Genomic DNA, 12,922 nt, shown 5'->3' on the forward strand with positions numbered 1-12,922 from the left:
TTATTAGTGTGCTTGCCCGAAGGGAAGCACAGTATTGTTATCGTCAAGTTTTCTTTATTTATTTATTTATTCCGTACGTTTTTCTTGCAGCTAACTACTCCTCGCCCGATTGAGCTAGAGACGCCATTCAAACACCAAAACGTCCGGCCCGATCCGGTGCAAGCTGCTATGACTTTTCGTGGCGGTACCCCATGCCACTCCTTTTTTATCCCTCTTTTTCATCCCCTTTTTTCTCCATAGACTTGCATGGCAGAGGTCTCTGCCATTATGACGTCATAATAGGGTCATTAAACTGGCTTGCAGCTGTGCTTCTCACTGACACCTCCGCTCGCCAAATCCAAGGAACCGCATTTTCTCTGTCCCTCTCAATTCAACTTTGAAAAAGAATAAGAGGAACCGTATTTCTCTGTCCCTCTCAATTCAACTTTGAGAAAGAATAAGAGTAACTACAGTTTCTAACCTAGCTACCGTATTTCCACTTCGTTAAGGTGAGTTGAATGGCAGCATTTTCAGTGTAGCCTACTGACTGAAATTTTAATGGAAACTGATAGTTAGCCGTAGCAGCTAACATATAAATTAACGTTACGTTAACGTTGGAGACGACATTTTCCGTAATTCAAGTTGTGAAGTAAACCTTTGAAGTAATTCATGAATTTAGTTGTGTGGATATAGTGACCTAAGGCTTGTATTCCCACTACGGTAACGTTAGCTGTGTTAAGCAGAGCTATCCTAGCTGTGTTAAGCAGCTGTAACATCTGAGTACGGGGCTAAAGGCTAACTAACACTACGTAACGGGAGTATCCACTGGCAGTTTCAGCTAGCCGTAACGGGGGATCATTTTCCTTAATTCAAGTTGTTAAGTAAACCTGTGAAGTAATTCATGAATTTAGTTGTGTGGTCAAGTGAGCTAAGGCTCGATTCCTACTACGGTAACGTGAGCTATCCTAGCTGTGCGGGGCTATGCAAAGGTTGCTTATACTGAAAGAATGGTTAACTTGTTGTGGCCGATAGCGTGAGTTAATATTAACCCGTGTCCTGGGAGTAATGATTCATGAGAGACCTTGAATCATTAGGTTAACTGAAAAACGTTTGAGGATGTAGCTGTTGTAGTGTGCTCAGTTTTCGAAAACTAGACTGAAACTAAGAAGGATAACTATGACTAAATGTGACTAAAACTAATATGCACTGAATCTAAAATAGCTGCTGAATCTAAAATAGCTGCCAAAATGAACACTGAGATGTATTCATTTTGGCAGCTATTTTAGATTCAGTCTTAAGACAAAAATGCATATTAGTTTTAGTCACATTTAGTCATAGTTATCCTTCTTAGTTTCAGAAGAGGTTTTTCATGGTTGCTAGCTCTAATCAGATGTACTATAGGCTTATAAGAGAAGACTAACTTTTTATGCCAACGAACACCAATAACTAGAACTAATTTGACAGACTATAAACCAATGTGATACACGTGCTCTCTAGCTATACAGTAAAAGTGTTGCTTACGTTTGATACTAGACCTACAGTCTAACTCTAACTGCATTAAGTCTAACATATAGGCCTATCTTACAATAAACTTTAAGTAAAGCTGGCTATGTAACCGCATTCATTCCAATATTGTTACAGAGATGTTTCCTTTTACCAAGATAGCAATTTCAACAATTCACTTAGCTCAGTAAGTCAGTATAACGAAACTCTGAGATACCCTCATATGTCTAAACGTCAGTGGAGCCAAAATATAATGGTTGAGCTTGGTGGCTTGCTAAAATATATTGGAAGAAGGCCCCACTACACTGATTGAGTAGATGTAAATACATGTTAATTCATAGGCACTTGTTCTCTCTGTCACAGAGCAAGCACACTCTCGCAGTTCGTTCACGAAACGCATTCTAGTTTCTTTATTTATTTATTCCGTACGTTTTTCTTGCAGCTAACTACTCCTCGCCCGATTGAGCTAGAGACGCCATTCAAACACCAAAATGTCCGGCCCGATCCGGTGCAAGCTGCTATGACTTTTCGTGGCGATACTCTTTGCCACTCCTTTTTTATCCCTCTTTTTCATCCCCTTTTTCTCTCATTGACTAACATGGGGAAGGTTGAGCCATTGTGACGTCACGCACTCTAGCCAACTGACATTAGATCAGTTGACATAGGAGAAGCTCTCTTTTGCTTAAATGCCAGAAGTGGTTAGATAGAGAGTGCAAAATATTAAAACGAATGTAGTGGCAACAGTTTCAGGTACAGTTTATACACCCGCTCTGACAGTGTTAACCAGTATGTGAGTAACGTGGGTTTTATTAAGGCATAGCGTGTGTAATGTGTAGCTATTTCATTCCGTTTGTTAACCTTTCCGGCTGTCTGTATACCAGCAGCAGAGCGGAGCATTTCACTCCCCTGCAATCTCGGAATGAAATAGCTACACAATACACACGCTATGCTTTAATAAAATTCACGTTTTACGAGACACCAACAGAGGCACAACCGACAAGTCTTACCATTGAAGATCTTTGACGTTCGGTCTGAAACTTCATCCAGCCATCCAGGTTAATCCAAGTTGTTATGGAGAACGACAGTTGCATCAATCATATTTCATTAAAACGTCACACTTCTTACATTGGACATATCCACCAGCCTAATTAGAATCTGCATTGTCTACTGAGCAGAAAATTCTCCATACAGTAGATTTCCCTTCGTTTAGTATCATTTTAAACTTTCCAGATGACTGTATTGCCCTCGCTCGTCAAGTGATACGTGTCCAGAAACAAGGCTCCTTTGACTGGATAGCCAGAGCTAGCATAACTGCCATTGAAATCCAATGGTAATGCTACCTAGCTAGGTATGCTAATTGTCGGTATCCATCGTTAACTCGCTAATCGTTAACCATCATGTCACTGGCTTTAATTTAAGAATGGCATGTTAGTAGTACATTTAGTAGTACATTTAATATCAGTACACTTGATTCATTACTGCTGATGTGTTACTTATATATGTTACTTATTAGCAGCTAGCTACCTAGCTAGCCACTGTGTTCCGATGTGTTTTCAGTTAGCGTTAGCGGCAAGCTAGTTGCTGTAATAGTTGAGTTGAGCTTCAGTTAAGACGCTGCGTACCGTACTACATCATCACATTCGATTATTTATTACAAACAAATTCGAATTCAGCTGTAGGCATGAGATCTGTATCTTGGAGACTAATTGCATCCACAATGTAAGTACTGCAAGCTAGACTACTATGCAGTTGACACAACACAGGAGGTCCCTGGGCCTGAGAAGGGAAGGGAATGAGTTTAATGTGGCTATAATATGGAATTTTAAATGTGCCTAAAACTAGACTAAATTGTAATGAGTTTTCGAAAACTATACTGAAACTAAGAAGGATAACTATGACTAAATGTGACTAAAACTAATATGCATTTTTGTCTTAAGACTGAATCTAAAAATAGCTGCCAAAATGAACACTGAGATAGGGGACCCCTTAATCTGCAATTCATGGTTGCTAGCTCTAATCAGATGTACTACCTAGGCTTATAAGAGAAGACTAACTTTGTATGGCAACGAACACCAATAACTAGAACTAATTTGACAGACTATAAACCAATGTGATACACGTGCTCTCTATCTATACAGTAAAAGTGTTGCTTACGTTTGATACTACACAGACTAACTCTAACTGCATTAAGTCTAACATATAGGCCTATCTTACAATAAACTTTAAGTAAAGCTGGCTATGTAACCGCATTCATTCTAATATTGTTGCAGAGATGTTTCCTTTTACCAAGATAGCAATTTCAACAATTCACTTAGCTCAGTAAGTCAGTATAACGAAACTCTGGGATACCCTCATATGTCTAAACGTCAGTGGAGCCAAAATATAATGGTTGAGCTTGGTTGCTTGCTAAAATATATTGGAAGAAGGCCCCACTACACTGATTGAGTAGATGTAAATACATGTTAATTCATAGGCACTTGTTCTCTCTGTCACAGAGCAAGCACACTCTCGCAGTTCGTTCACGAAACGCATTCTAGTTTAAAATTGTGCTCTTCTTTTCTATCAGTCACTTAGTAGGCACCGAAAATGCCAACAGTGAGACGGGAAATCTAACGCTCCTACAAATGACGACGAAGGGTATGATGGGAAGCTTTTACGCCTGCCTGTTTCCGGCTTGCGAATCTCAAGCGGAAAGGGGAGAGGCTTGGTTGTGATGCCGCTGGGATGATGGCTGCGTTTGGGATCCTTAGTTACGAACAACGACCCTTGAAGCGGCCAAGGCTCGGGCCTCCAGACGTTTATCCTCAAGACCCAAAACAAAAAGAGGTTAGGGATTACCACATGTTTCTTAAGGGAGTGAAGATTTTATTTGTAACGCAATGCATTTGTAAGGAAATTGATCATTTGAAAGCTAGTCGGGACAAGCGTCCAGGCCTTGTCAGACTCGCTAGCAAGCAAAAACAATGAACTCACAGTTAGCTAGCTCCTGACACGAAGAGCAGAGCATCCAGCTAGTTAGCTTGTTAGCTTCCTGCGGGATGCATCATATTGATTTTCAAAACATGGCTTAACAAGACAACAAGTTTTTTGTCGTTTTTGCTCGAAACACTCAGGCGTTTGTTTGAAACTCTCACATCAAAACTACAACCCCTTATGTTTTTTTTTTTGCTTTAATAGATCACTCGATAGACCAGACGCTGAAACGGTTTAACGTTATGTGTTTTTGCATTTTAGAAATAGCTTGTTAGCTAGCCCACTTAACCAGTAATTTTGCGAGGTGGTATAAATCGTGCTTTTTTTGACAAGTAGTTAGACCATTAGCTTGTTAGCAAGTAGGTTAATGTTAACGACCTGTGGTTATAGTACTTATGACATATTTAGCCAAAAACATGATGTTAGTGACAGCTGAACTTGAGTGGTAATGCTCTAACGTCACAAGGATTTTATAGCTACTGTTTGTTACCGAATTTGCATTGCTATAACCGAGTTAGCAGCTCTGCCTGTTATCCTGAATGCGACTAACGTTAGCATAATAATTCATAGACAAGCTAAAGCGGGTACATTCCATTTTCTACAGTGAGCCCACCATGGCTATGGCAGGCTGGCTATGGTAGCTTTTACAATGAGTCAACCCAACACTGGGAAACTGATCTACAAAACGTTAAACCATTTAACTACCTGAGGCAGACTTTCTACGTGTAGCCAATTGATGTAATTTAGTCAGCTGTTGAGAAAAGATAGTGGTTTAAGCATTAGTCGTATGCAGTGTTGTAATATTACATATGTACGACAACTGAGCACCTAGCTTCACAAGCACGGCTATATCCAGCATACACTTAAATAACTATTTCTATGCTATCCCCTCTATCTCAAAACTAAACGTGTTATAACGTGGCTTAGTGTGTGAACGTGTCACTTGGCATCAACGCAAACCGGTTTTCGCCTTATTGTTATTGCGTTGTGTTTATACCCCAGGATGAATTGACTGCATTGAATGTGAAGCAGGGATTCAATAACCAACCAGCAGTATCAGGCGATGAACATGGCAGTGCAAAGAATGTCAATTTCAACCCCTCTAAGGTATGTTAGATCATGAAGGATACGCGTTTGTTTCCGTTGTTACTTGTTCATGTATCACTTCACAAAGATATACACTTGACTTGACCTTGTGTTTTGTATAATGACACTTTCTATTTGTAGTTCAACATACTCAATTGCATGGTCTTTGTGTTCATTGCAGATTAGTTCAAATTTCAGCAGCATCATTGCAGAGAAGCTGCGATGCAACACATTCCCCGACACAGGCAAGCGGAAGCCACAGGTTAATCAGAAGGACAATTTTTGGCTCGTCACAGCAAGATCTCAGAGCTCCATTAACAACTGGTTCACAGACCTGGCGGGAACCAAGCCTCTCGTACAGCTGGCAAAAAAGGTTGGATTCTGCCCATTTATATAGTTCTAAATTCATAAAATTGTCAGGGTCAGGCTGTGTCAGGGGATGAGTAATGTTTTCCATCACGATCACACCTACAGAATATATCTGCAAATTGTTACCCTAAGGGTACATGAAATGCCTTATGTTGCATACAACTACTGCTGTAGGTCTTATATTGTTTTAATTTGTCATGGTTGCAATTCAGCCCTTTTTAAACTGTTTATTTTCCCCAGGTTCCCATCTTTAGTAAAAAAGAGGAAGTGTTTGGCTATTTGGCCAAGTACACAGTGCCAGTGATGCGTGCCGCATGGATGATCAAAATGACGTGTGCATACCATGCAGCCATCACGGAGACGAAAGTGAAGAAACGCCACGTGATCGACCCTTGCATCGGTACAGCCTCCTTTCATTGGTTACCGTCATTGTGGGCTAAGCCCATATCACTGTCAGTGAGCCAGGTCCATAATGTATGATCATAATCTTATTAAAATGATCAGGCTTATGGTTCCATTGATGTGCAGAAAGGCTGTGTTATACAACACCTGAAGCTTTGCAGTTTATGTTTTAGCCAACAGGGGAAAAGTAAACGTTTTTATTTCCATAAACAGGCCCCTGCCCTTGGGATTATTCAGGAATAGGTTGTGCCTTCAGAGAGTGTGCGCAGTTATGTGGCCCCTGCCATTTTGGGGTTTCAGTTCTCAGTTCCTCTTTGTGTTTCTCATCTCCACACCGCCCCACCTGTCTGCAGAGTGGACTCAGATAATTACTAAGTACCTGTGGGAGCAGCTGCAGAAGGTTGCAGAGTTTTACCGGCAATCCCCCAACCAGCCGTGCGGCTCCCCTCCCCCGCCCCCCCCTGCCGAGGTGGAGACAGCCATGAAACAGTGGGAGTACAACGAGAAGCTGGCCATGTTCATGTTCCAGGTGAGCCTGCTCTGGCTCTCTCTCATCATGTGGAGATCTAGTCTGTTTGGGAATACATACTTGGGAACACAATGATGGCTATATCAAAACAGCTTGATTGAACTTCCAATGACGATATGGGTTTTTTGCTATCAGGCTAATGGAAGCTCAGTGGAAGATTGGGAGTCTGATGTTGGTGTTTGTGTTTGTCTGTAGGATGGCATGCTAGACAGACATGAGTTTCTGACATGGGTGCTGGAGTGTTTTGAGAAGATCAGACCTGGTGAAGATGAGCTCCTCAAACTGCTGCTGCCGCTCCTGCTTCAGGTCCGTGGGCACCACACAGCTCACCCATAGTGAAGGATCGAACAGGTCCTGTGTTACCAAAACAGTGACCAACTGGTGATGCTGGTCTCCTCTGTTTCCTCCCAACAGTACTCGGGAGAGTTCGTGCAGTCGGCCTACTTGTCCCGGCGGCTGGCGTACTTCTGCACGCGCCGACTCAACCTGCTTCTGAGTGACGGGAGCCTTGGGCCCAGCGCCGGAGGGCATCCTGCCCACGGGATCTCCGGCCAATCAGGAAACGCTCTGCCCCCCACCCCCACCTCCCAGCCGGCTGGGGGCACCCAGCCCCAGACTCCATTCACAGACTTCTACATCTGCCCCCAGCACAGGCCGGTGGTGTTTGGCCTGAGCTGTATGCTACAGGTATGACCTTTTATTTACTGCAGCCTAGTTATTATTCAGTAGATGGTGAAGAAGTCTGGTCGCTTGCTATCATTAATCATTTGGAATTGTAACGGTACATGTTGTATGTAGTCCGGTGGAGAATACACGGTTGCCTATGTGCAAAGATTGCTGGAAATAACACAGAAACAAATTCCATAAGCACAAGTTCCGCCCGAAAATCCGCTGCAAGGTGGGTCACGCCTGTGTTCAAAGTGACATTAGGACTTATATGCTAAAGGAGAAGGGCCCTTCGAGAGCGCAGACCTCCAAGGCCAAATGCCGTATCTCGCAACGTTAGCGAAAGTGAAACTAAATTCTTGGATCACCTCTGATTCTGATTCTCTCGAGAACATGATTGGTTGGTTCTTGCTACACCTTTCACCAAGTGTCATGAAAATCAGACTGGTAGTTTTTGTGTAATCCTGCTAACAGATAAACAAACCTCACCAAAAACAAGCTCTTTGGAGGAGGTCATAAAGTGAAGGATAAACATATTGGCAATGTAACATATTGGCTCTTCTCCATTTTGCAATTTGCACCGTGCACCTCTTTACCAGAGAATGAAATAATATTGGCTGTTGCGATACAATGTTTATAAATCTCGTGGTGGAGACAAAATCATTTGTGAATTGATTTTTTATTTTTTTTTAAATTCATCACAGAGATCATCCTCTCTTGCTGCATGTATTTGGATATGTGTAGGCCTACAGTCAATTAGACAGATTGCACTGTGAAAACCTGACAATTGATAGTTTTCAGTGACGTCACTACAATTGTACAGTGGAAAACTTCGAGCAGTGCCTACTCAACTACGATTGCCATCAACCACAGACTATACCACTATAGCCAGACAGAAATATTCAGAAGGGAAAACAAATTAGGAATTTGTCATACATTTACTGCAGCTGTCCTTACATTTTATTTCGTTAACGTCCCCGGAAGTCCCTGTCTGAGCTCCAGTGTGGAGATATTTACATCTATCTAATAGGAAATCCATCCACATGTCAAAAACTGAAAGCCTACGAAAGCACAGATAGTTATTTCATTTTCAGAAGTGGTTGGGTTCACAACGATATCGTCTGGAAGGTGAAAACTAAAAGCCACCTTCATAATCAGCGTAAAGATGAGTGCCATTTAATAGAGGTACCAGCTAGCGAGGTACCTGCTGTAAGCTAGCAGCCGTTAGCCTACCCAACGATGTTCTTTATTATTTGTCACAACTCCCTGGTTTAAACAAGTACGAAAACCTTGTCTGGTAAATGAGAACTTTAAATTATCTTCCCATTTATTTTCTACTGACAGTGTAGTAGGTCTATTACTAGTTGAATGACAAAATACACTAGCCTAGCCTACTTGCTTGCTTAGGTACTTAGGTAGATCAGCAGCTGGGTAATTCACTTTGAATTGTTTTGATGCTTTGTTTTTTTGTCTTTATTACTATTACTATCTATTCCCATTTTAGGTTGTTATTCTGATAAATTAGGCGACCAGAACAGGGTGACTGCTTTTATTTCCAGCTCCAAAAGTAAGGCTACTTTGCTGTGTGTCCGAGAAAAGTTGACCCAGAAGGCGTCTATGTACAATCAGCTGGCGGCCACGGCGAAATACAAATTATTTGTATCATCTGGCAGGAGCGGTAGCGGGTTTTAAATGCGATAAAAACTAAATCTGGGCTTGTTTCCTCACCGATTTAAACAGCCAACCGAGCAACAACTGTCTGGCATTTTACTAACTTATATTAGATAAGATATAAGAGCTTGAAAGGTGAGTGGTCCATGTATTAACTCCCGTGTAAAACAGCTGTGGAACGTCTTTTTTGCCCGCCAGCTGGTCATTCTGACGTCAGCTGAAAACTATCAATGCTGGCCTTCGCACTGTTTAACATACCTTGAAGTGAACCAAGTGGTCCCTTCTCCTACGATTGGCATGATGGCTGTGTTGACCGTTGAGTTACAGGCAGTACACAATTAACAATACAGCTTTTTGTTGAAAAGGGAGAAGGGCTTAAGCTTTGAATGTTTTAGTATAAAACAAATTGAAACACTCCTCCTGATGCACATGTTTAAATTACAATGTTTACATACAAGATGCTTTTACATGTGACATGGCAAGGATGGATGCTCACTTTTCCAATTGATATGTTTCTGCCCAATGCATCAGTAGTTCAGCTGCTCTGGCCTTGAAACCGACAATTTCCCATGGGCATTAACTTGCGACCCAAAATTGATAGAATTCACATTTCACATTAGCCTTAAGTTAGCCATAAGTCTGACCTTAGATAGGTCAAAAAAAATGTGGAGGTATCTGGGGACAACTTGTTTCACTCTTGCACAACTTAATGATTCAAATGTCATACTTTATTCATCAAAACAGCCCATTATACAAACATACATGTTGATTTCTTTACACCAAACAAAACTGTATAGGCTATAACATAGCTAATCTCAGTCACATGCGAAGTGCAAATTATGAGCGAATACATTACCCAGCAATATAACTACAGTAATTCAAGTGTTTTACTTTCTAATAGAATTATGAATTCTCACACAAAGATTCACTAGCACACCAGTAGACCTTTTAGTCCTTGTGGATAGCTAGTACCTCGAAGCTCTCCCCGCTCACAGTGGTGCACTACTCTAGCGGACGCTTCAGACTGTCACCCTGTATGCTATGCATCTGCCGCTAATGCACACCTGTCTCTGTCTGAGACCAAGAACTCTCTTTTCCCTTTGTGATTGAGACATGAGAACCGCAAACACTCCGCTTTTTCCATTTCAAAATTAAAGCTACTGTTCATATATTTCCTACAAAAGTCATTCAAGTTCTGATGGAAGACAGACACTCCGTGACTCATTCAGAATGATTCCTTGACCTACTTTTTTGGGTCACGACCGACCAGTTGGAGGTCTGTCACATGCATTGTCCTCAGACTGTCAGTTGAGTAATTGCTGTGTTCGTTCTCTTTCTCCTCTGGTCCACTGTAGAGCATCGTGCTGTGTTGTCCCAGTGCCCTGGTGTGGCACTACTCTCTGACAGACAGCCGTAACAAGACGGGCTCTCCGCTGGACCTCCTGCACATTGCCCCGTCAAACCTCCCCATGCCTGGGGGCAACACAACCTTCACCCAACAGGTATGGCCCGCCAGAGATGAGGCAACTACAATCACTGATGTCACACTTCCTGAGCAGCTTATTTTGATTCAGTGTCATTGTTATTAATATGTGAGGGGGAAAAATGTGCCTGGCTGTTCAGAAAATAAGACCTTTTAGGCAAACAGTAAGGCCGATGTTTGAAAGGAGTGATCCCTTCAGTTTGCTAAAGTGTGGTTCCTTCTGTGATGTTCTCAGGTGCGAGTTAAATTACGAGAGATTGAGGATCAAATTAAAGAGAGAGGCCAGGCGGTGGAGTTTCGATGGTCGTTTGACAAGTGCCAAGAAACCACAGCAGGTGAGGACACTCAACCCTTAAGAGTGCTTTGACCTGGACAACTTACATGTCACCATTTTCGTTTAATGCTAATTCGTTCTGTCTCTTATTCCGCCAGGTTTTACGATTGGCCGAGTATTGCACACTCTAGAGGTCCTAGACAACCACAGCTTTGAAAAGTCGGACTTCAGTAACTCGCTGGACTCTCTCTACAACCGAATCTTTGGCTCCGGACAGAGCAAAGACGGCCACGAGGTGAAACCATTGGAACAGTTCCCTTTTATCCATTTGCTTCCAACCATTTGTTACGTTTATAAAGCTAATTAATTATAGATCAGACATGCTCCAAAAATGAGTCAATTTAGATTTTTTTTAGTTTTTCTTTGTTTCCTGCTTTTGAGGTATTTTCTAGCTTTAAGGAAGATAGATGTGGACTCAATACTTCTTGTGCCTGTGTGAATGAACAGTTCAGTGACTCTGGTGCCTGTGTGTTGTTTCGGGAGCAGATCACTCCAGACGACGATGCAGTGGTCACTTTGCTGTGTGAGTGGGCTGTGGTCAGCAAGCGGTCTGGCCGACACAGGGCCATGGTGGTGGCCAAGCTGCTGGAGAAGCGACAGACGGAGATCGAGGCCGAGGTGAGTTAGATCGCCCCTGGAACCCTGCTCTCCCTTTCGCTCATCGACTCCCACACGCACAATCTTGCTCATTCCCTGTCAGGAACGGGAACATTTTTACAGTAGCGTGAAATAAAACAAGGCCTCTGGCATTCATTTAAGACATTTGTATTTGGTGTCACTTAACATACCACAAAATGATCATGATATTGTGCTGCATTCACTATGAGTCTTTGGTCTTATGATGATCACACAGATTTCAGATATGCTTTACTGATGTTTAAATATGCAAATCTGTCATCAAACCATCGCAACACACTCACTTTGTTAATCTAACCAATGTAACCTCAGACAGCTGCACTGCTGTAGTTAAGCACAAATGAAGGCATTCTAAAGGAAGCCCACTCTGTCTGTCTGGCTCTCTCAGCGCTGTGGGGAGTCGGAGGTGGTAGATGAAAAGGGCTCCGTGTCCTCAGGGTCCCTCTCGGCCGCCACCATGCCTGTCTTCCAAGACGTCCTCCTCCAGTTCCTAGACACGCAGGCCCCAATTCTCAGTGAGTCAACCACAGGGCTCAGCACCAATCGGCCCGGCTGTCACCGCACTCGTCCTCTCCCTCTGTCTCCTTCTTCCTCCCTTTCTCTCTCTCTCTCTGTCCCTTTCTTCTATCATTAGTCATTTGGAGACACTGGGAGCCTTGAAAAAGTTTGACATGTCATTATTGTCTCGGATAAAGTTGAAGTCGTTAAAAAACGAGCCAGTATAATTGCTTCTGGAATGCTTTGAAAGAATCTTGGCCCTGACGGAATGGGTTTTTAATGAAAGTACCATTTGGGGGTTTTCTCAGCTGATCCAGCCAACGACAGCGAGCGTGTGGAGTTCTCCAATCTGGTGCTGCTCTTCTGCGAGCTCATCCGCCACGATGTGTTCTCCCACAACATCTACATGTGCACCCTCATCTCCCGCGGCGATCTGGCCAGCGACTCGCACCTACCCCGCCCCCGCTCACCCAGCGATGAACCGTCGGACGACTCGGAGCGCAAAGAGCAGGACGCCGGCAGTAACGTCAAAATGGAGGTTTGTGCATGTGTACGGTATTCCGGTTGGTGCTGTGCATTTTGGTTCGGAAGTTGATTCTCGCATGGGCAGGGTGGCAAAAGTTAATCTCCATGTGTATTCCATATCTGTTTCATTTCTAGGACACTGGCTTGTCGGAGTCGATGGAGATCGATCACAACTCCAGCGCTAACTTTGACGAGGTAGGAAGAATTTCTCACACTCCTCCATCTAATGCCATTTTAATACTACAAGGAAGTCAGCATGCCTGCGGAG

The 12,922-nt window shown here is 42.9% G+C and overlaps 1 protein-coding gene across 3 annotated transcripts in view; it reads left to right on the forward strand.

Moving 5' to 3' along the window:
* The first annotated feature begins 4,183 nt into the window (after positions 1-4,183).
* med12 (mediator complex subunit 12) overlaps positions 4,184-12,922 on the forward strand; it is a 36,235-nt gene continuing 27,496 nt past the window's right edge. For all 3 annotated transcript variants that reach the window (XM_080841061.1, XM_080841060.1, XM_080841062.1), the window contains exons 1-14: positions 4,184-4,308; positions 5,458-5,562; positions 5,723-5,914; positions 6,151-6,310; positions 6,666-6,841; positions 7,037-7,147; positions 7,256-7,528; positions 10,534-10,680; positions 10,897-10,996; positions 11,094-11,230; positions 11,482-11,613; positions 12,020-12,146; positions 12,438-12,667; positions 12,790-12,849. In XM_080841061.1, coding sequence (XP_080697187.1) covers positions 4,207-4,308; positions 5,458-5,562; positions 5,723-5,914; positions 6,151-6,310; positions 6,666-6,841; positions 7,037-7,147; positions 7,256-7,528; positions 10,534-10,680; positions 10,897-10,996; positions 11,094-11,230; positions 11,482-11,613; positions 12,020-12,146; positions 12,438-12,667; positions 12,790-12,849 — 2,052 coding nt within the window. In that variant the 5' untranslated portion in view covers positions 4,184-4,206. The remainder of the gene's footprint in view (positions 4,309-5,457; positions 5,563-5,722; positions 5,915-6,150; positions 6,311-6,665; positions 6,842-7,036; positions 7,148-7,255; positions 7,529-10,533; positions 10,681-10,896; positions 10,997-11,093; positions 11,231-11,481; positions 11,614-12,019; positions 12,147-12,437; positions 12,668-12,789; positions 12,850-12,922) is intronic.

Source organism: Sprattus sprattus (genome assembly GCF_963457725.1).
Source record: "Sprattus sprattus genome assembly, chromosome: 6".
Classification (NCBI taxonomy): domain Eukaryota; kingdom Metazoa; phylum Chordata; class Actinopteri; order Clupeiformes; family Clupeidae; genus Sprattus; species Sprattus sprattus.